The sequence below is a fragment of the Protopterus annectens genome, chromosome 7.part0 (genome assembly GCF_019279795.1).
Source record: "Protopterus annectens isolate FY-2018-M chromosome 7.part0, PAN1.0, whole genome shotgun sequence".
Lineage (NCBI taxonomy): Eukaryota > Metazoa > Chordata > Ceratodontiformes > Protopteridae > Protopterus > Protopterus annectens.
The window spans coordinates 21,369,887-21,397,404 of record NC_056739.1 but is presented as its reverse complement, the minus strand read 5'-3'; the positions used below and the strand labels follow the sequence as shown (position 1 = coordinate 21,397,404).

Here is a 27,518-nt window from a genome sequence, read left to right as displayed (position 1 = left end):
TTCGGTTCGGAGTGGTGGAGAGACCGTCTCAGAGGGAACCGGAGCACTCGCGGTAGGTTTTGGCGTGGAGTCGGTGGTAGACGCGGGCCGAGGATGTCGGTCCCAGTCTTTTCGTTTCTTGGGAGTTTGCGATGTCGGAAGATCCGACGGCATTGTGTAAGCAAATTTTTTGCCGAAAAAATCTTCAGCGAACTCCGCCCGGCGCCTGAGTGTGCGCTTGTTGAAGCGAGCACAGGCGACACAGGCCGAGACGTCGTGGTCTGGGCCAAGGCAAGGAAGACAGTAAGAGTGGAAATCCTTATGAGGTATTTGTTTACCACAAGAAAGACAATTGTTAATTTTTTTCAGTAATTTCTGACATCGGCTGAGGCAAGAAAAGGTCCCCAACGGGGTACTTAGCTTTTTTGATGACTTCGGAATCGAAGAATACAGGAGCTGACCGACCGGCACTTGCGAACTGCTTCTGCTTCGGGCACCGCGCGGCAAGAAAGACTGAAGAAAATGGCGTCGGCTGATGCTTATGTACTCCAGCTGCTCTGACGTCGGAGAGAAATGTGACATCAGCCGACGTCGGTCCCAGACTTTGGAATCCGGACGACCGAGGGCTGCCTGAGGCAGGACAACCCATATGTTATGACTGCAGTTGCATTCTTTAAGGACATCTGTCTTTACAGCCTCAAAGACAGATTGCCCCGGAGAAAGGGAAGACCTAGGAGCTGAAAAGGCCAGCTTTTGGACCAATACCTGAGGTAGACTCCAGAGAATTCTTCCTCACGTAGACAGAAAATGGAGATGTGATGGGCATGAAAGAGGTAAGTTGGAACATTTTCTGGGAGTGCGGTGAGTTGGTGGACTATAAGGATTCCCTGCAGGATGCAGTGCTGGAGATGCTAGGTGGGCAGATTGGTGTGACGATGGAGATGATTTTTCTGAGTTATGACACAGGATCAGAATTGCCTAGACATGGTAAGGCCTTGGTGTGTTTAATTATGGTGGCTGCCAAAAAAAGCAATTACTAGAAAATGGAAATTAAAATCTAAACTAACTACATTAGAAGTAGTGAACAAATAAATGGAACCGAACAAAACCAAGTAAGTCCAAGAATGCAGGGCGCAAAGCCAGGAACCCACAGCAGACATTTTTGTTACTCCGGGGGTGTGGTTTATGTAGCGCTATGCGATTCCTGTGACGCTTATTATGTAGGTAAAACATTAGGGCCCTCAGACAGAGGATTTACCAACATGTTGGATATCAAGCACAATAATGAGAACAATGCTTTGTAAAGGCATAGTAGCCTTTACCCTACGCATGCTTTCAAATTCTTTATAGTTGATCAAGTGGATTTGGGACCACGGGGGGGATCCTCGGATGAATTTTTAGAATTCATGGAGCTTAAGTGGCAGATTAAGATCAATGCATGCCAAGCCCCTGGATTAAATGACAGAATTTCTTTTAGTTCTGTGTTAAAGTTGAAATCTGCAATATATGTTAATTGAGGAAGTGTTTTAATTGTGGACCAATGAAAGTCTGGGGTGTGGTATTTAAAGATGTGTTTTTGTTGTAATGGTATTCTGAGGAAGTCTTATACCTTGACGAAAGCGCTTAACCTAAGGAATAAAGGATTTGTCTTGCACCTCTACGTGTCTGCTGTGGGTTCCTGGCTCTGCCCTGCATTCTTAGAAGAAGTGAATATAGTATCAGAGATAAAACAGTTAGAACTGAGATCTTTACAAAAATGTAGGAGCAAACTACATAGGAAAAAATGTAGGAGCAAACTACATAGGAAAAAATGTAGGAGCAAACTACATAGGAAAAAATGGGAACTGTAGGACAATATATACACGGGAGGCATGAGGTTTAAAAGAAGGCAGGACTTAAATGAGCTATGTAACGTTTGACTGAAAACGATTGGGTAAATTATAAGTAATGTATAATGTTTGCAACTGGGAGTGTGTCATACGGTTTGTGATATAAAATGCTTGCAACTAGGACTGTGCTGCGGTGTGGTTTGTTTTCATTTATATAAATGTATGATTGCTCATGTCATAAGTGATGGTTTAATAAAGATGTTTCTTGTTTAAAAAAAGGGTGGGGCAGGAATTGAATAATTTATGTAATGCTGCTTAGGTTATACAATATATAGCAATATATGTGAAGCATAATGTCTGATAATTTTAACTAATACAGTTTGATTACTTTTATATTAATGTAAATGCGCCTATGCCGCAAGTAAAAATTCAATAAAGGTGTTTAAAAAAAAAAAAAAAAAAAAAAAAGAGGATGCCAGCTTTTGGACCACAGTCTTCCCCCACTCCAAGGTCAAAAATCTCGAGGGGGAAGCTGAAGCACAGCTATCCAGTGCCAAGGCTACAAGGTGCAGAAATAGTTCTGACAGCCTCAGAGATGACTAATACATCAGATCTGACAAGGAGACTTTGGCTCCAAGAGCTCTCCAGATCAGACAGGATCGGTGCACTCAGAGAAAGCTTCGGATTAGAGGATAACGCAATCCTCAGATCCAAGCCAGAAGGATCCGAACGGCTAGAATCTAGAGAGAGTGAGACAGCTGAAGGAGTCAGAGGAGGAAATTGTAGTGCGGGTGTAACAGAAAAATAGACCTTCTGACCCAGAAGGAACACCCATCTGCCCCTGCTCTGAATGAACCTTTCTCACCACTCTTTCCATGTCTTCTGTGAGACTTCTGGAAGAATGAGTGGAACACACTGAAGGGGACCTGGGTCTGTCCAGAAATGGAGAAGGTACCCTAGAGGGTAGTGGATCCACCAAAGGTGAATACAGAGCCCTTGGTAAAATAACATGTCGACTGACAAGTCAATCGGACCTGACTTGGATTGTGTCAGATACGGGAAGATCAGATCATTTAATTTTGGCTTCTTCCGATCAGTGGGAATCTGATCAGACATTTTCAGCCTTTTAAAAATCAATTTGTTTTTGCCCTATACCAAAGCCCTCGGGTTGAACCTGTGGCAAACAGCGCAATCTTTTTGCAGTTAAAGTAGTCCTAAGCAGTAGAGAGGCAAAGTGTGAGAATCTGAGAAGAGGAGCTTATGTCCACACTTAGTACGTTTTTTAAACCCTTTATCTGCCATACAGTAAAAGTTAGTCAGCAAGGAGAAAACATTTGCAAGTATTTCAATTACTTTTATTTTAAGGAAACAAGAAGATAAGGGACAGAAATACCTTCACCAATGGGACCAGAAAAAAACTACATAAAATGTAGTACTATAGAAAGGATACCAGTGACAGTATTAAGAGGTAAGCACATACAAGAGAATAGAAATATTAGATACAGCAGAATGCACGCAAATAATAGTATGATAGGTAAGGGGAATACTTGAAGTAAATCCGGAAAGAAACAAAGTAATAAAATATGTTTTCACAAACTTATCTCAAAATTGCTCAAGAGTACTGGAAACCACGTCTTTCACTGGAAAACGGCAAACGAGATCTGGGGTAATTGGGGTTTGTGCACTTTGGTTAATGGAGAAGCTCGAAAGTTTTTAGTTGCCATGAGCTTTAGCAATGGAAGAGTTGGATCTGAGGGATCAGATCCAAATCCATCAGTTGAGGATAGAATGAAAATTCACATCAGATCAAAGGTGAATAGCAAACCTGCAGGTGAATCAAATAAGAGATGTTATAAAAAGACAGTGAGTGAACAGATGCAATGCCAGCAAATCAATGAGAAGACTCCTTCCTAGTATGACAAGTCTCCTTGGTGGGAGGGGAGTAATACCTAAAAGACTGAAAGTCAATGTGACACATACAGAAACAATTAAGGTATGAATTGCATTTCAGTATTTTTACTTTCCTACTTATGACAATTTAAACCAATGTTTTTACTGCATGCACAGATAGATAAAATCAATTAGCAAAAAAAGAAACAACAAATTCAACCATCTCTATTACCAACAAAAAGTGCTATTAAACCACTGGATTTTACAATGTAACAAGCTTCCAGAAGTCACTTTTTGTACCAGTGAAATAAGTCATCTGTTTTAAGCACAAAATATATATATATGCAAGTTAGCAAACTATAACTTACTTCATTAAATTTTTCACAGTTCCTAAAAATTAGCCGGACATCAGCAACAAAGTCTTCTGGTGTCAGATAGTGTTGTGAATGTTTTTTCTGGAGCTTCTTTTTCACTGTTGACATGTCCATTGGTTTCTTAATTATTTTGTAATAATTAGGTATCTGTTAAGAAAAAAAGAAGCCTATTTTAACAAAATGTGACAAAATATTTAGACCCATTAGTCATAGCCTGCATGCAGAAGTGCACCTCTTGTGATTTGATCACTAAGCTCCGCTTGCAAGGGTCTTCAAAACTTCTCTAGTTCCCTGCCTGCACATTCATGCAACTCTCGGCTTACTGCCATCCCTTCCATTAGGAAAAGGAAGTAAAATGCATCTATCAACCCCCAGGTGAAGCTCTTTTATTGTCAACCTAAATTATCTGTCACCTGCAGGAAAACATTAACAGCTACAGGAATATACAACACATACCATTTTTCATATGGCTCACCTATTCCTCTTTAGCAGCTGCATTCTTGCAATTTTTTTTCTCAGACCATCCACTGATTGAGGAATGCAACCTTGGTCTAGGAGTACAGTAAGATTTTATGAACAGGCTATAAAGGAATGCCTCCTGCACAAGCCCACCACTTCAAACCCAACCCCAAAGTTAGTAACAAGCACATTTCTTGCAAATTACAAAATAATGTAGCTATAATATCTGTACTGCTTATAAAAGACTAGTGTACATCTGCCTGTCTTAAAAGCAATTCCGAAGCTAGAGGCTGGATGTAGAAGCAAATCCTGGATGGCAGAAAAGAATCTGCAACTCACCAAGGATGGCTCCCCTCAAAGATCATACTGACACAGTAACAACATTTTTGTGCATTTAGTACTAGGCACTCAATGTATTCTACGATAACGTGGCATCCCTCTATTGTATGACAGAGTGCTATTCCTTCTCAGTAAACTGAGCACAGGGGAAAGGGATGAAGCAAAGGGCACAACCAAGGAACAAGCTACAGAAGGCCAAGTACTAATTTACTAATGTACCAGAGAAAGCCAGACTTCTGAAGTCAGAATTAGGGCAACAGCAGGTTCTGTTCACAAGACTATGACTAAAGCATAAATGCCTTCAACAGATGTTCTTGGAGTAACTTGGTGCTGCAACTGAAGTGCCATGGGGTTTTGACTGCAGGACTTTCTCACCATGAAGTGAACTTTCCAACAGGAAAACATGCAGTTGCTAGCAATTCACTTGGAAATAGTTTATTTGGCCAACTGTAAGGCTTTCCCTACCCAGCGTAAGGGAGATGAACAACTGTGAGATCTTCCTCAACTTATAGAAATTTCTAACAAAACTGAGTACTGGCAAGCTAGAAGGCAAGTTTGCAAATCATGACGTCGAAAAGAGAGGAAGAGCTTCAAGGAATATGGAGGTACAGTTCTTCTTTAGGGAGCTGCTTAGTTGGCCAGTGCTGGAACACTATCCTGTCTTCTCAATGGTTATGCTATTTAAAAACAGCTGAAGTGTAAACTATATGGGTGCTTGGGCTCAAAATCACCTGCAAAAGTAACCATCTAGGACAATACAGACCACAAACAATTTTGATTTGAGGCACAGGCCTGCTGGGTGGAAGTTTTGCTGTCAGCTTCAAACATTTCTGATACCACAACAGTAGACAAGTCAGACCCTGTGGTTAGATCATCATGCTACTGTGCGGGACATCCATAGCCTGGACCAGAGATGCTGAGCCCACATTACTTTGGCCACCAGAAGGTGATGTTGATTAGCTTTGATTTCCCCTTTGAGCTTTGTAATGATGTGTAGAAGTAAAGGAAAATACCAAGGAAGGTACACAAGAACCTTCTGCATCACAGAATGGAGAAAGCTTCAATGTAACTACCTCTTGCTTTGCTACACTTAAAACTGGGTGAGAAATGCATTCTCCTAAGAGATAAACAGGTCAAAAGTACAGTTGTGTAAAATCTTACCTTAACAGTAGATATCCTTCTCTTCCCTGTTGCACTATTATTCACCAAAGAGACCTCCTCCCAATGACAGCTCAAAGTATAGCCAGTATACAGATACCTTCAGCCATACATCACACGTACTCTTCCTGTGTAAGAAGTAGGGAATAACAGAGACTTACGGACACACACACTTAGAAGTGAAAAAGCCCCAGCAAGAGCAGAATATCCTCATGGACAAGGAACATGTGCATCCAGAAGGAAAAATAGAGGAGGAAAAAGGGAGAAGGTCCCCTTGGTCAGGAGGGAAACAAAACCCAGGCCAAGACTCAAGACAGAAGTGGAAGGTGGGAGGGAGCAAATACTGCAACAGTGAAGAGAAGGACACCTACTATTATGGTAAGATTTTACACAACTGTACTATGTCCTTCCATATCACTGCTGCAGTATTCACCTAAGGGAGAGTACAACAGCTCAAGAGGAAACCTGGGAGGAGAAAGGGAGAGAGGAACCCTTGACAAACCCATCCAGAATAGCCCTGGTGAAACCTGCTCTGGCCCTGAAAATAACATCCAACTTAGTCATCTGTTCATACTTTCACTGAACGTTACAAGTAGAAGCCTCAAGGATAGAATTGGTATACAGACCCTTGAAAAAGGTACTAGAGGAAGCAACTGCCCTAGTAGAATGTGCCTTTACAGACGAGGAGAGACGTTTGTCATGAAAGGAATAACAGAAGGAAATGGCTTTAGAAATGCAGGAGAATGACAAGAAAAAAAAAACTGCTCAGATTTGTGAACTTCAGTTTTTCTAAATAACATCTAAGCTGTCTAAGCAAATCCAAGGTGTGAAGAACCTTCTCACTGGCAGACTGCAGACAAGGAAAAAGGAAGGAAGCTGAATAGACTGATGAAGGGACAACTCACTGACCACCTTGGGCATAAAAGGAGAATTAGTAAGAAGAGACAACCTGTTTCTCTGAAAAACTAAATGAATTAATAGCCATGACAGCCTGAAGTTCAGACACTTAGCCGAAGTAAGAGACAAAAAAGAGCAGTCTTCTAAGTGCAATGTTTTGAGGAAGATGAAAAAAGCAGGCCCTGGATCAATTTTTCAAGCATAGAACTGTGGTCCCAAAAAGGTAGAATAGGCTTTTGTGAGGCCTGACATGACGGACACCTCTAAGGAATTGCTTGACCCTCAAAACCTACAGTCCAGAGGAAGACTCAAGGGCAGACGAAATTTCTGAGAGGTGAGCTTTTAACTGAAGAATATGCCAACCCAGCATGGAGCAGATCACAAAAATAACACAGAATCAGAGGAACCTTCACTGATAGAAAATCCTGATGGTGATGAGAGACGTACCAGACAAAACATCTTTTCCATTTGGACATATGATTTTCTGGTAGTGGTTTTCCTGGCATCCTGCAGAACTTGAAGCACATCCTCAGAAGAGAGATTCCTAAGAGGGATCAAAACCCTACCACCTACATTGTCAGCTTAAGAGTGGACAGGTGAAGATGGATAAAGGATCCCTTGTCTTGTGTGAAAGGATCCACCTGGCGAGGTAACTTGTGGTGACTGCCCCTGGTCAATTGAGAAAGAAGGGGGGAAACAATGCTGTCTGGTCAGTCACCAGCAATATTTTGGGAGAGTCCTACCTGAGCTCGTGCATAACTCATGCCAACAGAGGAAAAGGGGGACAAGCATACAGAAACATTCCCTTTCAAGGAAAAGACAGGGTGTTCACTTTCCAAGTTAGTGGAGAACAGCAGATGTTGTCTGTTCATAGGGGAGGCTAAAAGATCTTCCGGAGAAATACCCCACCAATGTTCTATGACCAGGAACACATACCTGTGAAACATCCATTTGTGAGCTTGTGTTCTGGGCCTGCTACAACAGCTTTCCACAAGACTGTGCTCAGAGGGAATGTAAACCACCTGAAGAGTCACTTGATACTGGCCAGCTAGATCCCAGACCTGAAGAGCTAGTCTACAAAGAAAACAGGGCTTTGTGCCCCTCCCCCACTTCACTGTGGTATTGCCTGCAAAAAATGTGATGGGTCTAGGATGAACGAGGGAATGGAAAGCTTGCAGAGCCAGAAGCAGAACCCTCATCCTTTTTATGAGGATAGGATCTGACCTCTGATGAGGAAGCCTGAGACTGGATTTTTAGTGGGCTACATGAGGCACCCCACCCCCCTGTCGGAGGTGTCCATGAAACGCTCCTGAGTGGGAACTGGAGCTTGAAAAGGAAGACCTGGATTTAGATAAGAGTTGATGAATCCACCACTGAAGCTTAAACTTGAGACAAGGAAGAGGAGGAACAGGGAACTCCACAGGGTGACAATGTTAAAGGCACACTGATTTGAGATACAACTTAAGTTTCCACATATGGAGCTTGGTGAGGAGAAGCATGGGGATTGTGGAAGCCATAAATCCTAGAACCCTGGGAAATTCCTTGGCCATGACAGAGGAAGAAAAGACTGGAAAAAAGATCATCAGAGACGCAGCCTTGGAGGCAGGAAGAGATGCCAGCATGGAAATGGTCTGAACTGATTTATGGAGGCTTACGGTGAACTGCTGACTGTGTAAAACACAAGTGGTAAACTACAGATCCTGAAGCAGTCTGCTGGGAGCAGGAGACTGAATAAGCACATCATCTAGATAGGGAAAATTTTGTAACTTTGAAGCCTATAAACAGCAATTACAGAAGCGAAACATTTGGTGAACAGCACTGTAGCAAAGCAGAGAACTAAAAATGCAAGGAAGAGAGAGAAATGTAAACATTTCCTGAAGAGAGTATGAATGAGGGATGTGAAGATGTGCATCCTTACAATCCAGAGACACCAGAAAGACCTCAGTTAGCAGAAGAGGAAATAATTTCAGAAGGGATAACATCTGAAAAGAAGGTATCTTGAAAAAGGTGTTTAGCAGGGAAAGATCCAGAAATGATCTCCATGTATCCTCCTCCTGGGGAACCAAAAATATCCTGGAGTAAAACCCCTTCCCCACCTGGGTGGGAGGAATGGGCTGAATGGTGTCCTGATCCAAGAGAGATGGCAAAACCTCTGGGAAATAAGGAAGCTGTTCCTGAGGAGACTCAAATGCCTAAAAAGGGAGGAAGGTACTTCCAAACCATGAAATATCCCTGATGGATAATGGACAGAACCCAAGAATATGAGGTGATCTGATGCCAACTTGGAAGAGACACGGACAGGCAGACGGACAAGGGGACCTGACTGAGAGGAAGGGAAAGATAATGTCAAAAAGAAGCAGGCTTATCCTGAAAAGGTGGTTTCTGAGCTGGAGGAGTGTGAGTAGACTTAGCAAGAGGAACCTGCCTAGAACCCTGCTTACCATTGGGGGGGGGGGGGCGAGTTTGCCTACGAACAAAGGCAGACTTCAAAGGACAGTTCCTCTGAAACATGAGAATAGGAGAAACAAAAAAAAAATGTTTTAGCCCCTGTAAAGCCTTACCTTCATCTTGGAGAGAGTTTAAATCAACAGCAGCAGTCTCAAAAAAGACTTATCTACAGCAACATCCACAAGTTTGGCTTTGAGGTCATTACGCAAAGTCTGATGATGTAGCCAAGAATAAGTCTCATGACTGAACCGAAAGCAGCAGCCCTGAAGAGGCATCAGCTGTATTTCACTGAATGGCGAGTAACCTGAGAAGTAGAGCCTAACAGGGAGAGGATAGAAGCCTTCCCCTCTGCATCAGGGAGGTCAGAAACCACATTAGAAACCTGATAAAGGAAGGCCAAAACATAACTGGTCATATGGGTCTGGTAGTTAATAGTCCTAAAGGACAAGGTGGTAGCAGAGTAAATCTTCTTGCTCAACCTTTCCAGGGATCTACTCTCCATATCAAAAGGAAGAGGCTTGGTAGAGGGGAACAACTTGGAGGGCTTGACAGAAGAGACCGACACAAATAAAGGGTCAGCAGAAGGGCACTTAACCTCAGGCACATTGGAGAACCTATCAAGCTTCTTTGGTGCAGGAGAATGACAAGTCATGGGCTACACAAGCTACAGAAAGTATCCAAAAGGGCAGTAAAAACAGGAGGAACAGCAGATGGTTTGGGAGACTCCATCGGTGGGAGCTCATAGTACCTTTTTTTCTTGAATATCAGAGACCTGGAAACTATCCCACTTAAAATAGTCCATCATGCGGGCAATAGTAACTCCAAAGGACAATTCTTCCAATGGAGAGTCTGGACTTAAAGAATCCTCTTCCTCAGAACCATATCCAAGAGAAAAGGAATTTGGGAAGAACAGGCCAAGGATTCTTCCCCAAAGTCCAAATCCTCATCTAAGGAGTCCAATTCCTTAGGCCTCTTAACAGGAGTGGAAGACCGGGGAGGGGGAGGAATAGAGACCCCCTGAAAAGACTTTAAGGACAAAGTATTAAATAAACCCCAAGTGAAATCCTGCCATTCATGCTGGGGATCCTTTACAAAAGGGGAAAAATGCTTTATCTTCTGTTTCTTGTCCTTGGAGGGTCAGACCCCTGATGAGAGTCTAAAATCCAAGGAATTCCCCTCAATCCCTCAGATATCAGCCGGCATTCCCCCTCAATGTCAGGTACAGACATTGGAAAAACCTCTGAGAATGTGAGAAAACTCAGATCCATGCCGGCCTCTGACAGGGTTGCAGCAGAGGAACCTGAAACAAGCAACAGACGGTCTTCAGGGCTTTCACTGGCATCAAAAGAAACGTCTAGTGAGGCTGGAAAGCAGCCAGACTGGCCTACCAAGAATAAAAAGCAATAGAAGAAATCCCAATGGGGCACTTGTCTGAAAAAAATGGCTCGGTAACCAGCACAGCAGAAGGGCATTCAGACAGATGGACAATAATGGTGTTCAGAATGAAGGCAAAGAACTTACCAGTGTTTACATCCATATGGCACCTTTATGTCCTGCATCTTGCATGGGGAGCACACAAGTGAGGTATGATACCTATAAGAGCTGAAAAAGTACAGTTGTGTACCTACCATAAATGTAGATGTTCGAGTGTATTCACTGTTGCAGTCATTACACTTGGGTTATCCTGCTGGCAGGCTACTCGCAGTCGGCCAGAGTTCCAAAGTCTATGTCCGGCGTCGGTTGCTGTTGCCTCTTCCCTGACGTCAGTGCACCAGGGGTATAAAAGATGCAACCGACGCCATTTTCTTCAGTTTTTCTTGCCCCAGATGTCAGGTACCTCCAGATAGGAAGGTTGAAAAAATTATGCCAAAAAGCATACATGTACTAAAATAAACATTTCCTTCATCTACAAGCAAATACACCACATAGACTGTATAGAATAGAGAAGTACAGAAAAGTCCCAGCAATGAAAATGGGGATGGTGGGTGGGTAACCTAGACTGCAACAGTGAATACACTCGAACATCTACATTTATGGTAGGTACACAACTGTGCTATGCTCATCGTGTTTCACTGTTGCAGTCATTACACTTGGGTTGAATCCCAAAGCTGAGGTTGGGTGGCTGGACCTAAAGAGGATTAGGAGAGGCTACCAGGCCCTGCAGAACTGCAGTGGGAACGCCTGCTCTGGATTTAGAGTAGAGAGGTAAGTGGTAGCGCTTGGTGAAAGTGTGCACTGAACTCCAGGTTGCAGCTTCTAAAATGTCTTTGGTTGGTACTCCTCTGAGAAAGGCTGCTGAAGTGGCTGCTGCTCTGGTAGAATGTGGCCTAATGCCCTTAGGTACTGATTTGCCATGTTATGCATAACAGAAGCGAATGCAGTGTCCTATCCATTTTGAAATTGTCTGCTTAGAGATAGGCTTTCCTTGTGATCCTGCAGCATAGGCTACAAACAGTTGCTCAGTTTTTCTGAAAGCTTTTGTTTTATCCAAGTAGAATCGTAGCTGTCTGTGTATGTCCAAAGCGTGCAGAAGTCTCTCCTCTTTATTCTGGGGATTTGGATAGAAAGTTGGCAAATGAATGGTTTGGTTAAGAGCCACACTGGAAACCACCTTTGGCATGAATGTTGGGTTTGTGCTTAGAGAGACCCTGTCCTGGTGAAAAATCCTGAAAGGTTCCACTGCCATTAATGCCTGTAACTCTGAGACTCTTCTTGCTGAAGTTATTGCTAGGAGCAGAGCAGTTTTCCATGATAAGAATTTTATATCACCTGTGCTGGCTGGTTCAAAAGGAGGCAGTGTGAGCTTTTCTAAAACAAAACTGAGATCCCAAGTAGGTATTGGTGCTGTTCTTGGGGGTCTTATGTTTTTTGCCCCTCTGAGGTACTGTCTTAGTAGTGGATGTGAAAAAATAGGAGGTTCTGTATTGTAATGAGCTGAAATGGCAGAGGCATGGATCTTAATAGATGAGAAGGATAGGCCTTTGTCCAGCATCTCACTTAGGTATTGTAAAATCTGAGGTATATTTGGAACAAGTGGTTCGAGCCCTTGTGCCTGGTTCCAAGCACAGGATCTCTTCCATTTTTCTGCATAAGATTTCCTAGTGCTGGGCCTCCTGGCTTCTAAAATGACATCCATAACAGCTTTAGAGAGAGGTGTGGTCTGAGTGGCTATATTATCTGCCATGCAGCCAGATTTAAGGTTCTGAGTTGACTGTGCAGAATCTGATTGCTTTGTTGAGTCAGATGAGGAGGAACTTGAGGTAAAGGCCAGGCTGGGCCTTGAGACAAGCTCTTTAGGATTGGGTATCAGTGCTGGCGTGGCCAGTCTGGAGCAATCAGGAGGCTTCTCTTGTCTGACTTTTAGGAGCACCTTGGGAAGAAGAGGCAGTGGAGGGAAGGCATAAACTGTCAGGGTTTTCCAGCTGAATGATAGAGCATCCACTTCCCATGCTTGTGAGTGAGAAGTTCTTGTGCAGAATTTCTGTAGTTGGCAGTTGTGAGGGGAGGCAAAAAGATCTATGTCTGGGCATCCCCATTTCCTTGTTATCATGCTGAAGACCTGTGGATTTAGTTTCCATTCGTGAGGATCCATGAGATTTCTGCTTAGTTCGTCTGCCAGTGTATTGTTCATTCCTGGCAGGAATTGCGCCTGCAGATGTACTTGATAGGTCAGTGCTGTGTTCCACAAAGTCATGGCTTGCCTGCAGAGGAGGTAGGAATGTGTACCCCCTTGCTTATATACCACATAACTGTGGTATTGTCCGTCTTTATTAATAGTTGTCCTGGATGTAGTAGGCCCTTGAAAGCTGTCAGGGGATTCTGTACAGCTAGCATCTCTTTGATTGATGTGAAGATGTATTTGTTCCTTGGGCCACGTGCCCTGAATACATTTTCCTGCCATATGTGCCCCCCAGGCATAATCCGATGCATCCGTTGTTATTGTCTGCCTGGCTGTGGGTAAGGTGAAAGGCTGTCCCTTGTTGTGGTGACAGGCCCGGGACCACCATCGAAACTCCTGTTGTGGGCAGGGAATTAACGTTATTATTGTTTCCAGGCTGTGGCAATGTTGAGTCCAAACACTTTTTAGATACCATTGTAGTTTCCTCATATGCAGTCTTGCATATGGAATTAGTAGAATGCAGGACGCCATGAAGCCCAGGGCCTGCAGAATTTTTCTTGCAGGGAGCTGGGTCTTTGTTGCCATCATTTGAAAGTAATGAGTCAGTTGCCTTTGCTTGTCTGGCGTGAGATAAGCCATCTGGGCAGTTGTATTTAAGCTTGCACCCAGGAATATTTCTCTTGAGAGGGCACTAGTTTTGATTTATTTTCGTTTACTGTGTACCCTAGGCAAATTAGTAATCTTTTTACAAATGCCAGATGTTTTAGTAGAATGTCCTTGCTCTCTGCTTGAATAAGGCAGTTGTCCAAGTAGGGATATATTTGAATTCCTCTTTGTCTGCAAAATGCAATTACTGGTGCCAGGCATTTTGTGAAGACCCTGGGCGCAGTAGATAAGCCAAAGGGCAGTGCAGAGAACTGGTAATGCATTGAGCCAGCTATGAATCTGAGGTATCTTCTGCAAGAGTGTCTGATTGGGACATGCAGGTATGCCTCCTTGAGGTCCAAAGTAACTAGCCAAGCCTTCTTGCCCAGCATGGGTAGAAGTTGCTGCAGTGTTAACATTTTGAATTTTGGAACATCCAGGAAAGTATTTAGGATTGATAAGTCCAGTATTGGTCTCCAGGCTTTGTCCTTTCTGGGTACTAGGAAAAGTCTTGAGTAAAATCCGTGTCCCTGTTCTTGCTGTGGTACTCTGAATAGCTCCCATGTCCATGAGAGCAGCAATTTGTTTTTGTGCCTCTGCCCATTGGTTTTGTGGCAGGTCCAGTATACCTTTTGATTTTGGAAGGGTGTGAAAGTGGAACCTGTAACCCTGAGAAACAATATTCAATACCCATAATTATGATGTCATTATGTTTTGCTAGTTCAATGTATCTAGAAATTACTATCAAATGTTAATGTATATCTATTTTCTGTTTTGGAGCTTTTCTCCCCAGGACTCCATTGAAAACGGGTTCTTCAAGGCCCAATGGACTATCCTGGTAAACCAACTGCAATAAATAAATAAATAAAATAAATAAATTTGTCCTGGGTAATTGTGTGCTAATTTTGTGAGAAAAGTGCTAGCTTTCCCCCTAGGGGTGCTGCCAAAAGGTAAGTGCTTGGCATTTGTAGAGGGAAGTCATTGGGACTGTTTCCTGTAAGGTTGTGATTTGTCTTCTCCTCCTTTGAGGGCTGAAGCACCCCATTGTTTAGGTCTGTAGGAGCCTTGGGGCTGAGATCTGCCTCTTGGGCGTCTGTATCTGCCTCTTTGTGGCCTGTCTGACACCGGAAAGGACCAATTTTTTGAAGGCCAGTTTCTGCTAAACCTAGGTGGTTGAACCTATAAGAAATCCTTTACTGTCTGCATTGATTTTGCTTTATCCTCCATTTTCTTTAACACCTCTTCTGCCTTAACACCAGACAAAGTATCATGCTGTAGTGGAGCATCCAATAATTTTACTTTAACATGTTCAGGTAAACTTTGTTCTTTCAACCAAGCATGCCTTCGAATGACAGAGTCTGTAACTGCGGCTCTACATGAAGCCTCTAATGAATCAAAACCACATTGCAGAGTATGCTTTCCCACTTGTTCAACTGCATGCAATAAATCCTGCATTTCCTTACTGTCAGGACTTTCTGAGTTCGTAAGCATTTTCTGTTTTAACAAAGACATGAGGTACTGTTGATATTTAAGCATGTGAAACTGGCAGTTTAAAGCCCTTACAGCTAAAGTAGCAGAAGTGTAAACGTTTTTCCCCCATCTATCCGGAGCTTTGGAATCCCTATCAGAGGGGACAGGGTTTTTAGCAGTGGAAGCCTTAACCCCTTTGGGACCCTGAGAAATTGTTTCTGGGTCAGCAGCAGGGTTTTGGTAAAGAAATTTATGAGAGTCAGGGACCCTGTAGTACATGTCTGGCTTGACTGGTGCGGGGGTTAAAGAATCAGGAGACAGACTGGATTCAGAGAAAACATCATAAACAATATCAAGCACAGGGGGGAAAGCCAGGGGCCTGTGCTGAGGCAATAAAAGAAAGTCTCTTGAGCCTTTGCTTGGATTCTGAGTAATCCTGGCTCTCCCAATGGAAATGCTCCCTCATGGTGTGCAGGGTTTCCCCAAAAGAATAATCCTCAGGCGGAGAGGCTGAAGGTATAGAGTCTTCTGCATCAGAGTCCTCATAAGGAGGGAGAGAATATCCCTGATCTGAAGAGGAATCAGAGGAAATAGAAACCTGGTCAGAGGAATCATAGTCAGTGTCTTGCCTAGGCCTTTTATCAGGAGGGGGATGGGAACCCCTGATCAAAGTAATTAGGTCTTCGGCCATTTTAAGCATCTGTTTCTTTGGCATGGATGACTGTCCTGGAGAATGCTGCACTTGTTTCCTTGTCTTTAATGGTGTTTTTGACTTTGCCTTGGCTACTGCAGTGGACTTAATAGTAAGCTGTGAAGGTCTGAAAACACCCTCAGAAACCGATGCCTGCTCAGCGGCTCCAGACCCATCTGAGGGAATAGTTTCCGCAGGCCCAATACCTTGAGTTTCCAGAGGCCTAGGTGTCTCCATGTGGGAGTTGGCTACGGCCTGTGGCTCTGAGGTAGCGGGTGTCAGGGGCTGCGAATGCGCCTCACTGAGAACCGGTGAACCGGCGACTGGCCTAGAAGAGGCTTTGTTGATTTTGGACCTTGGATGCCTGTCCTTTTCTTTGTCGTTGCGTTTTTTATGAATTCCGGTCGTCGGTTGTTGAATCTAGCACAAAATTGACAACTAGTAACGTTGTGGTCAGGGCCTGGGTAAGGAATACAGTAAGAGTGAAAGTCCTTATGAGGTACTTGCTTCCCACAAGAAATACAATTGTTAACTTTTACTGACATCGGTCTGGAGCAAAAAAAAGTTTCCCCAACGGGGTACTTGGCTTTATTGAAGACTTCGGTTCTGAAACTCGATTTCGAAAATCTCAGGAGTCTGCCGACCGGCACTTGCGAACTGCTTTTGCTTCGGGCACCACGCGGCAAGAAAGATTGAAGAAAATGGCGTTGGTTGCATCTTTTATACCCCTGGCACACTGACGTCAGGGAAGAGGTGACAGCAACAGACGCTGGACCTAGACTTTAGAACTCTGGCCGACTGCGGGTAGTCTGCCAGCAGGATAACCCAAGTGTAATGACTGCAACAGTGAAACACGATGAACATCTTTGGTATATTGTCCAGACATTGGGCTATCCTTGGCAGGTGATCTCTTAGGTGAAGAATACTTCAACACTTTGATATGAAGGACATTTATGCAGTGTCCCACCTCTGGAAAATCCCACAGGTTCTGAAAAGTACAGTTGTGTACACTTACCATAAATGTAGATGTTTGAGTGTATTCACTGTTGCAGTCCTAACATATGTGTTATCTGGCTCCTGGTAGCCCTCAGTCAGCCTGAATACCAGAGTCCTTGGTATATGACGTCGGCTGCCATCGGTTGTAAAACTGATGTTAGAACGTCAGGTATAAAGGGAGGCAGCTGATGCCATTTCCTCAGTTTTTCTTGCCTTAACTGTCAGGAGCCCCCCAAAAAAGGCTAAGCCAGGAAGGAAACACCCTGGAAACATGCCATCCAAAAAATAACCATAAGTAGTATGTGCCTTAAGAAAAGAGGGGGAATGGAGGGTGGGAAACCAGGACTGCAACAGTGAATACACTCAAACATCTACATTTATGGTAAGTGTACACAACTTAACTATGTTTTTCGTGTTTCACTGTTGCGGTCATCACATATGGGTTGATTCCCAAAGCCCACGAAAAAGACAAAGGGGGGAGGATGAATCACAGATTAAGGGTTGGTAAGAAGGCCCTGCAAAACTGCAGAGGCAAAACTAGCCTTGGATTTAGAAAATAAAGGTAGATTGTAATGCTTTGTGAAAGTATGGACAGAAGACCAAGTAGCTGCTTCTAAAATGTCCTTAGTAGTCACATCTCTCAGAAAAGCTGCAGAGGTAGAGGCTTCTCTAGTAGAGTGGGTCCTAATACCCTGAGGGGGAACCTTCCCATGCTGCAGGTAATAAAAGTGAATACAATGAGCAATCCATTTGGAGGTGGTTTGTTTCGAAATAGCTTTACCTTGACCTCCAGGAGCAAAACTAACCAAACTAATCGAAAGGATTTAGCCCTGTTTAAGTAAAATCTCAGCTGTCTGTGCACATCAAGAGAGTGCAGAATCCTTTCCCCTTTATTCTGGGGATTATTGAAAAAGGTAGACAGGTGAATAGACTGGTTAAGGGTCAGACTGGAAACCACTTTGGGCATAAAAGAGGGGTTAGTTCTTAGAGAAACCCAATCAGAATGAAAAATAATGAAAGGTTCTACTGCCATTAAGGCTTGCAGCTCCGAAACCCTTCTGGCTGAAGTAATAGCTAAAAGAAAAGCAGTCTTCCAGGAGAGAAACTTCAAATCTGCAGAGGCAGCTGGTTCAAAGGGAGGTAGAGTAAGCTTTTCCAGGACAAAACTTAGATCCCAAGCAGGAGTAGGAGCTCTTCTGGGAAGTCTAAGATTGCTAGCTCCCCTCAGGAACCGCTTCATTACGGGGTGAGAAAAAATGGGTTGCTCAAAAGAGCAATGAGCAGAAATTGCTGAAGCATGAATTTTGATTGAAGAAAAGGAAAGTCTACCATTAAGCAAGCCTGCTAGGTAATCAAGAATGAGGGAGAGAGGAGGATGAGAAGAGTCTTCTCCTTCAGCTAGCATCCAAGAGCAAAATCTCTTCCATTTATCTGCATAGGATTTTCTGGTGCTAGGCCTCCTGGCCTCATGAAAAAATTCCACCACCTGTTGGGAAAGATTTAAAGTATTAGCCAGGCAGTTAAATGCAGAGTTTGAAGATGAGGATGAATAAACTTTCCTCCTTCCTCAACCAACAGATCTGGTACCAAGGGAAGATGCCAAGGCTGAGCCTGGGAAAGGCTGCGAAGAAGGGGATACCAATGATGCCTGGGCCAATCTGGTGCTATAAGAATAGCCTTGGGTTTTTCGTCCCTTATCTTTATCAGCACTCTGGGAAGAAGAGGCAGAGGAGGGAATGCATAAATTGAGAGTTGTGTCCATGGGAAGGACAGCACGTCCACTCTCCAAGCTTTGTTGTGAAACTCCCTGGTGCAGAAGGTTGGAAGGAGATGATGATCCACTTGTGGAGTCCCCCAATGCTGAGTGATGCCATGGAAAATGACTTTGTTCAGATGCCACTCATGAGGATCCAAAACATGCCTGCTCAAATGATCCACCAAGGAATTTAGCCTCCCTGGAAGATACTGGGCTATTACATGTATGCCCATGGAAGCTGCTAATGACCATAGTCTCATGCTTTGTCTGCACAAGGGATGAGTGAGTCTCCCCTTGCTTGTTGATGTACCACATGACTGCGGTATTGTCTGTTATAATCAGCAGAGTCCCAGGGTAGAGTAGGTCCTTGAAAGCCAGCAAGGCCTGCTGCACTGCCATCAATTCTTTTAAGTTTATGTGCAGATGAATCTGCTGGGTGCTCCAAGTCCCCTCTATGCCCCTGCCTTCCAGATGAGCCCCCCATGCATAATCTGAGGAGTCTGTGGTGAGAGTCTGGCTGGCAGGTGGTGGGCGGAAAGGCAGACTCTTGTTCTGAGAACAAGCTGTCACCCACCAGAGGAACTCCATTTGTAGACAGGGAATTAAGGGAAGAATCAAGTCTAAGTCCTGTGTGTGCTAACACCAAAGATTCTTGAGGTACCATTGAAGTTTTCTCATAGGCAGCCTTGCATATAGGATCATCAGAATACATGAAGCCATGAACTCCACTGCTTGCAGGAATTGCCTTGCAGAGAGCTGGGTCATGCTTGCCAAGTTCTTGAAGTAAGCCGAAAATTCTTGCTTCTCTTGAGGGAGGAATACCATCTGGGTGGCTGTATTCAGACTCGCTCCCAGGAAAACAATTTCCCAACTTTGACTTCTTTTCATTGAGAGTGCAACCCAAAGAGGTGAGAATGTCCTTCACAAAGTCCAAATCCTTTTCTAGTTGTTCTGGGGAGTTTGCTTGAATGAGACAGTCGTCCAGATAAGGATAAATTTAGATGTTTCACTGCCTTCAAGGGCTGGAGCCAGGCACTTGGTAAAAACTCTGGGAGCAGTAGATAAGCCACAGGGCAGTGCAGAGAATTGAAAGTGTTGCTCCCCAGCCCTGAAGTGAAGGAACTGCCTGCAACTTTCCCTTATTGGGATGTGCAGATAAGCCTCCTTGAGATCCCAAAGTTACCAGCCATGAATCCTTGCCCAGCATAGGTAGTACCTGTTGAAAAGTGAGCATCCTGAACTTGGAAATTATCAGAAAAGTATTTAGAATACACAGATCCAAAATATGGCGCCAGATGCCCCCTTTTTTGGGTACCAGGAAAAGTCTTGAATAAAAACCTAGGCCTGCCTGATTTGCAGGAACTGGCTCTTATAGCCCCCATGGTCAGTAGAGAAGAAATGTGATTTTCTACCTCTGCCCTGAGAGTTCTGGGTATGTCTGGGTACCCTTTCAGAACAGGGAAGGTGTGAAAATAAAACTCGTAACCTTATTTTACAATATTAAGCACCCATTTGTCATCTGTGATGGTAGACCATACCTCTGCGAACCTGGCTAATCCCCCCCCCCCAAAGGAAACCCAGGGCCCGCAGAGATAGGCACAAGAAGGCCGGAGTCATTGAGAATGTTTGCTTTGGGAAGCTGGCTTAGAACTCCCTGATTTAGCAGAAGAATGCCACTGTTTAGCCCTTTGAGGGGCAGACACCTGTCCTCTGGAAGATCTGATACCCCTAGGCCTAGAGTGACCCTGCTTGCCAGGATCAGAGAAAGACCAGTTCTTGGAAGGGTAATGCCTACTGAACCGAGGAGGCTGAACCTAAAGGAAATCTTTTACAGCTTACATAGATTTCGCCTTATCCTCCAACTTCTTCAGTACCTCCTCAGCCTTACTACCAAAAAGATTGTCCTTGTGCAAAGGACCATCCAGCAATTTAGATTTAAACTGGTTCAGAAAGAGGCTGCTCCCTGAACCAAGCATGCCTTCTAATAACGGAAGCAGTGGCTGCTGATCTGCAGGAAACCTCCAAAGTGTCAAAACCACAATGTAATGAATGCTTATTAACTAGAGTGGCAGAATTCAGTAAGTCTTGTAAATCTTTGTTCTCCGACAGTTTAGCCTTAATAGCCACCAAAGTAAGCTGCTGATACTTAAGCATGTGAAAAAGGCAATTCACAGATCTAATGGCAAGGGTTGCAGAGGTATAGACTTTTTTACCCCACCTGTCCAAGGCCCTAGACTCATCAGAAGGAACAGGGTTTTTAGCAATAGTAGCCTTAACACCCTTGGGGTCTTGAGAAATAATCTCAGGATCGGCAGTAGGGTTTTTAAAAAGGAATTGATGAGAATCAGGAACCTTATAATGAAGACTTCGGTTTCCAAAATATTCGTAATTCAGGAGCTGGCCGACCGGCACTTGCGAACTGCTTCTGCTTCGGGCACTGCGCGGCAAAAAAGACTGAAGAACATGGCGTCGGCTGTGTCTTATATACTTTGGCCTCACTGACGTCAAAAGAGAAAGCGACGACAACCGACGCCGGACCAAGACTTTGGAATTCGGCCGACCGAGGGACCGCCTGACGGCAGAAAACCCATCTGTGATTACTGCAGCTGTATGCACGATGAACATCAGGGATTTTAGCAATAGTAGCCTTAACACCCTTGGGGTCTTGAGAAATAATCTCAGGATCGGCAGTAGGGTTTTTAAAAAGGAATTGATGAGAATCAGGAACCCTATAATACCTATCAGGTTTTCTGGGGGCAGGAGGGACAGAATTAGGACATCATCCACAACTACCAAAACTGGAGGTATAGCCTGAGAGCTTATGCTGTGGCAAATCCAAAAATTCCCTGATTCTCTTCTTAGACTTGAGGAAAATCCCAACATTCCCATTTAAAGTGCTCCCTAAGAGTATGCAAAGTATCTCCAAAGGAAAAATCTTCTGGAGGGGAGGCAGAAGGGCTAGAGTCCTCAGCATCACAATCCTCAAAGCCAGAAAAAAGTTGAGAATTTCCTTCTTCACCAGCAGAAATACTGGAAACCTCAGAATCTGAGACGGACAAAACATCAGGATACAATTCCCTAGCCCTCTTGGAAGGGGGAGGATGAGAGCCCCTAATCAGGGAAAGAAGACTACTAGCCATCTTTACCAACTGGGACTGAGGCACAGGAGGGGAGGCCAATGCCTGCCTGTGAGAAGGTTTGCGGCTGGAAGGTCTGCTAGCAATCCGGGGGGACTCGGGAGGCCTAGCAACTGCAGAAGTATGGCCTAAGGTAGTCTGTCTGGTTCTGGTCTCATGTCAAAGAGAAGAGATGTCAGAAGCCGGTGCTTGCATAGCGGCTCCGGACCCATCTGAGGTGGCGACAGGTGGAGGGTCTGAAGATGAAACAGCAGACTGTGGCATGGAGGACTCAGTAAAGGTCTCGGCAGAGGCCTGTGGCTGAAAATCCGTGGACTGCAGGGGCTGCAAAAGCATCTCACTGACTACCGCTGGGCTGATGACCAATTTGACGGGTGCGTCGTCAGCAGATTTAACCCTAGGCCTGTCGCGGTCCTTGTCTTTGCATTTCCTAGGTATATCCAACGCCGGCAGACCAGAAGATGCCATACAGACGAACTTAGGCCAGACTCTGAAATGTTTATACAAAATCTTAGCTCTACGGCGTATGGTACGCGGGTTAAAGGAGGCACAGAGATCGCAGTTATGGATGTCGCGCTCAAGGCCCAAACAAGTTATACAATAGGAATGAAAATCACGGTACAGAATCTGTTTTCCACAGGCAAGACAGTTATTAACTTTATCTGACATTCGTTAAAGCAAGGAAAGAGGATCCCCAATGGGGTATTTATCTAAAGGCGTCTTCAACTTGGTAGTCGGAATGCAAAAAGAAGGTAAACGGCCAACCGGCACTAGTGTGAATTGCATCTGCTTCGGGTTCCGCGGCAAGAAAGACTGAGGAAATGGTGTCGGCTGCCTCCCTTTATACTAGACGTTCTGACATCAGTTTTACAACCGACGGCAGCTGAAGTCATATACCAAGGACTCTGGTATTCAGGCCGACTAAGGGCCATCGAGAGCCGAATAACCCATATGTTAGGACTGCAACAGTGAAACACGAAGAACATCTTCAGCTTCAGAAGAACACTGAAGAAATGGATCTATGAGATCAACAGCTTAGCTTGTCAACTCCCTGGGATTTAACTGCTGACTGAGTCTTCTATGAATCACGACCTTACATGCATCACCCCCTACAAGGATTATCACTATCTCTCTCCTTGTCTGTTTAGAGATACCACATGAAGAATTAGTAGTCTGAAAAAACAAAAAAAATTAAAAGTGGCCCCTAGAAGCATCTTTTTCATAAAGACCCTCAGTGCTAAGACCACTTCAAACTCCAAATGGCTGATGTGGAGCCCATTTTCTAAAGATCTTCAAAACTGCATTACAACTGAATTGTGCTTCCCATTTCACCAGAGATGCATCCACAATAAGGACTTACAACAGGTTCACCTGTAGGAATATGAGGCTTATCATAATGTTGGGGAGTACAACCTGCCAATTCAGGGTCACCTGGCAGTTGTCTAATAAGAAAATGATATGCTAGTGTGTGGTGACTATGCAACCATGAACAGCTCACATGCCATCGAAATACCCACTTCTGAGGTATGCAGCACACACACTGTGGCCATCAAATGCCATTTCTTTACTCTGAAAAACAGTAAATGCTAGCATTTTTTCTACAGTGCTTTGTATCAGCACTTGTTTACTGGTTACTGTTTACCTTTTTATTTATTTTTTTAATAAGGTGTTTTTAATCATAATTTGGTTGAACAGCAACATAATAAACCTGACCCAAAGCAATCGGACCAAGATGACACACAACCAGCACTACGTAGCCAGAATATCAAAAAGACCTCCTAGAACCTCTCCAAGGGTAGGAATGAACTGCATGGCAGAAACTCCTGGTTATAAAGACTGCCTGCGACACAGTCAAAAAGGATTTCTCAAGAGTTTAAGGCTTCCCCACACAGGGCCTGCAGCTGCAGCAGGGTTAAACTGCAAGGATGTGTTCAGAAAGACTTCAAATGGTACTACCAAAATCAAACTGTCCAACTATAGCAATAAATGGAGACCCTTCTTCAGCAAACTTTGAATACAGCTGTTAACACCACGGTACCAGGTCTCAAACCGATGGATAGTAATACGCTTCTTCCCAAGTTATTACATGTAAAACCAAAGTACAGTAAGATATCCATACATGCTGGTTCCAATGACCTATACTGCACACCTTTAAACCACAGGAAAAACTATTTAATCAGTAAGAGAGAGAGAAGGCATCAAATGAAATAATATGGAGTGAAAGTCTACCCTATACTAAATGGAATGATTACATATTTTTTTTTTTTTTTTTTACAAAAGCTCAAATATAACTCGTGTTTGGTTTATAACTATGTTAATTGCTTATTGGGAAAAAGCAAATTCAGATAATTGGTTATTTGTTGACAACATGCTACACCTGAATAAATATGGGGCTGGTTTTGTTTTGCATAAAATATCTGCTGTAGTTAAGTCTTTTTAGACAAAATAGATTTCAACCCTGCAAGACCAACCTAATTTTGTTATAAAAAGTTTCAACATTTGTTTGAGCACAAAGCTCAAACAAATGTTATGAATTAGAAAAGCTATTTTTAACAGGGAATTACAATTAGATCAGAACAAATGCATCAGACTGCTGCAATACAGAGGAATTACATTTTCTTGGTTACGCCAAATCTGAGTGCTTAAGAGTGGGAACACACAGAGGTGGTGTTCGTATGTTAACATATGACAGTCTAAAAGCTAGCTTGTACTTTCTGATGTCACACTGTAATGTATATGTATTGATATTCATGAGACAACTACATGCTCTTCGGTGATGATCATCTTTGGCAACTGTAGTCCCAATAATGACTAAGCAGTGGAAGTACCCAAGTATAGAGAATTACATTAGAGAAGGCAATGTTTTATTTGTCAGGGGATTTTCAACTATCCATATACAAACTGGGGCCTCCCAGTGCAGTCATTCACATCTCAAACACATTCTTTGTACTGTATAATTTTATGGACTGCAACAGGTGATGTTAGACAATACTAGAGGCAATCATCTGTTAGTTATAACTGCTGTCCAACGTTCCTCACGTACTTTAAAAAAACACATTATTTCAGTTGGTATCACAGATTAACACTCCATCACATTTGAAATTAATGCCTCAATGTCCAAGACAAACATCAGGAATAAATACTATTGTAACAGCATTAATTATGCTAATTTACAAACTTCTTTAAAAAGTATTAAGTCCTGTTGAAAATATTACTGTACAAAGTTATTATGGGTACTTCAATTTAAAAAAACATTAAAGTGTTGAGGAGACCTTACTTAGTAAATCTAAGTGCCATACATCAAAATTCCCCCATGATAGGACAATAAAGTTATAGTTGTAAAAAAAAATAAATTATTTAATTATATATATAAAAAAAAGCTCGGTCATGTTTAACAAAAGAAAATGCAATGAAATCTGTAAGATTTTAAAACTAAAAATAAAGGAGAACACATGAGTATGAAACAAAGCTGGCCAGTACTGGAACAAATGAAAAAGACTTCTATAACTATGTTAAAAGGAACACCAAACAGCTGCATATGGTCTCTTCACCAATGGTTAAACAATACAATTACGTCCTGTAATTTATAGCAAAAGAATTTAATCTTAACTTTACTAATATTTGTAACAATATGGGTGAAAGGCCGCGGTGGTGGTGCAGCGGTTAGCGTTGTCGCCTCACAGCAAGAAGCTCTCTGGTTCGATTTCTCGGCTGGAGTGCCTTCTGTGTGGAGTCTGCATGTCCTCCCCACGGTCGAGTGAATTTAAAGACATGCAGGTAAGTGCGAGCATGTGTGGGTGTGCCTTCTTTGAAGGATGGGTGCCGGGCTGGCAACTCGACACCATAAAAATTCACTGCCAATCATTAGCGGACCGGAGTTCCACTGTGGCGACCCCTAACCAGGAAAAGCCGAAAGACAGTTATCAATAAGAAAATGGAAAAACACCAGAATGAAACATTCACAATAAAGCACCCTGTCCACTTAGTAGTAATAGTATTAGAGAGGTTATACAAAGCACCAAACAGGAAACAATGTAGGACCAAACAAAATTCCATTGGTACTTCTTTACAATATTAGAGAATCTTACTCCATTACTGAAGCCCACTTTTAGCAAAGTATAACGTGTCACCATTTTGGCAAATTTGTCATGTAACTCACATATAAAAGAAGAGAAACAGAGATGAGGTTCAAAATCCCCACCCTATAAGCCACACCTCAATTTTAGGGAATTGTTCTGAATTTTGTATTATACACCTCATAACTAACAACACTCTGGAATCATTAGACACGATGCAGCATGGGTTTGCTAAGGGGAAGTTCAATTTAACTAACCTCACTGAATTTTATACAACATGATTTTTAAGCCGTAAAGAAACATTTGTTCAGTGATATGATCTTTCTAGACATGGCAACTATTTATCATGCCAAAATAAAAGCCAGCAATAACCCCTACATTACCATGTGCATTATTTCTTGGTTTTGTGATAAATATCAGACTGTAGTAGCTCAAACTGTACAATCTAATTACTAACCAGTTAGATCTGGTGCTCTGCTGGGGTCAGTTTTACGCACTATACTTTTTGCAACTACATTTTATAAATCAAGTTGGCTCAGCAAATATGATGACCTCAGAACTGGTTTTACTGTATCCAATCAATAGGATGTGAATGAAATTATCTACTACATGAGAAAAATGACTACATAGGAAAACCATAATGGTCTGAACTTAAATTATGACAAATGTATTGTGGTAAGCCTGCTATTAATCACTCCATATCTAAATGCTTCAGTTTAACCAAGCTGAAGTTCTTTAAAGACACTGTGGTCTTAATTAGGTTCATAGGTAGGTACTAGGCTATTGGCCCTAGGGCCTATATAAGCCTAGCCAAATGGTACCCTGGCTTTTGCCACCCAAGAAAATGATTTTCCTGTGCCCCTGTCAAGCAGAGCCACAGACGTGATCCCCGGGGTGAATTTCCTATCTCTCATCCAATCATCAAGATTTTTCTTGAAGAGTGCTAATGATAAGGTTTGTTTGCTATAGATAGGTAGGAGTATGGGAAGTCTCTGGGACAGGAATCTATCCCTCCAGCATGTTTGGTTTATTGTGGTGACAAAGTTTAGTTCCCTAGAGTGTGTAGCTCGGAGGGATTGGGATTTCTTTACATGGAGCATGTCCAACAGCTCTGGGTTTCACATAGCTTTGAATGTTAGGCAGAGATTGCCTCTGAGTAGGCGATATGCGACAGAGTACAGCTGGAGTTTTTTGAGACGGTCTGCGAAGGGCATCTGTTTGAGGCCGGTAATCCTCTTTGTGAGGTACTTCTGTGGCCTTTCCAGTTGTTGTAGATGTCTTGTGAGGTACATACCAAAAGGGGCGTTGTACTCTATAATGAGTCGAATAAGTGACGAGTAGAGGTGAACAATGACCTCTTTTTTCCTGGATGAGAAACCTTTTGTGATGAGGTGTGCCATGTGGAAGGATTGATTGACTACTGTGGCGATGTGATTATCAAAGGAGAGACTACTGTCCACCTGTGTCCCAAGGTCTCATCACACTTTCGGTGTTAAGTAGACTACTGTCTATGTGGTAGCTCATGGATACAGAGTTTTTACCAAATGGGATGACAATGCACTTTTTGGCACTGAGCTTGAGGCCATGGCTTTGACACCAGGCATTTATCTCAGTGAGGCCATTTTGTAGGATATCCACATCATTAGGAGATTTGATTATGGCTCCTAGTTTGCAGTCATCTGCGAACATTGTTAGCCAAAGACCTTCTGTGTTAGCCTGTACTTCAGAGAAGTAGATATCAAACAGGAGAGGACC

General features: G+C 43.2%; 1 protein-coding gene across 1 annotated transcript in view; it reads right to left on the bottom strand.

Annotated features, from left to right (window-relative positions):
- The window catches only part of LOC122805774 (E3 ubiquitin-protein ligase TRIM33-like), a 206,849-nt gene that overhangs the window by 86,728 nt on the left and 92,603 nt on the right, over positions 1-27,518 (bottom strand). Inside the window, exon 3 of the mRNA XM_044076041.1 lies at positions 4,067-4,219. Within this exon, the coding sequence (XP_043931976.1) occupies positions 4,067-4,219 (153 nt within the window). The remainder of the gene's footprint in view (positions 1-4,066; positions 4,220-27,518) is intronic.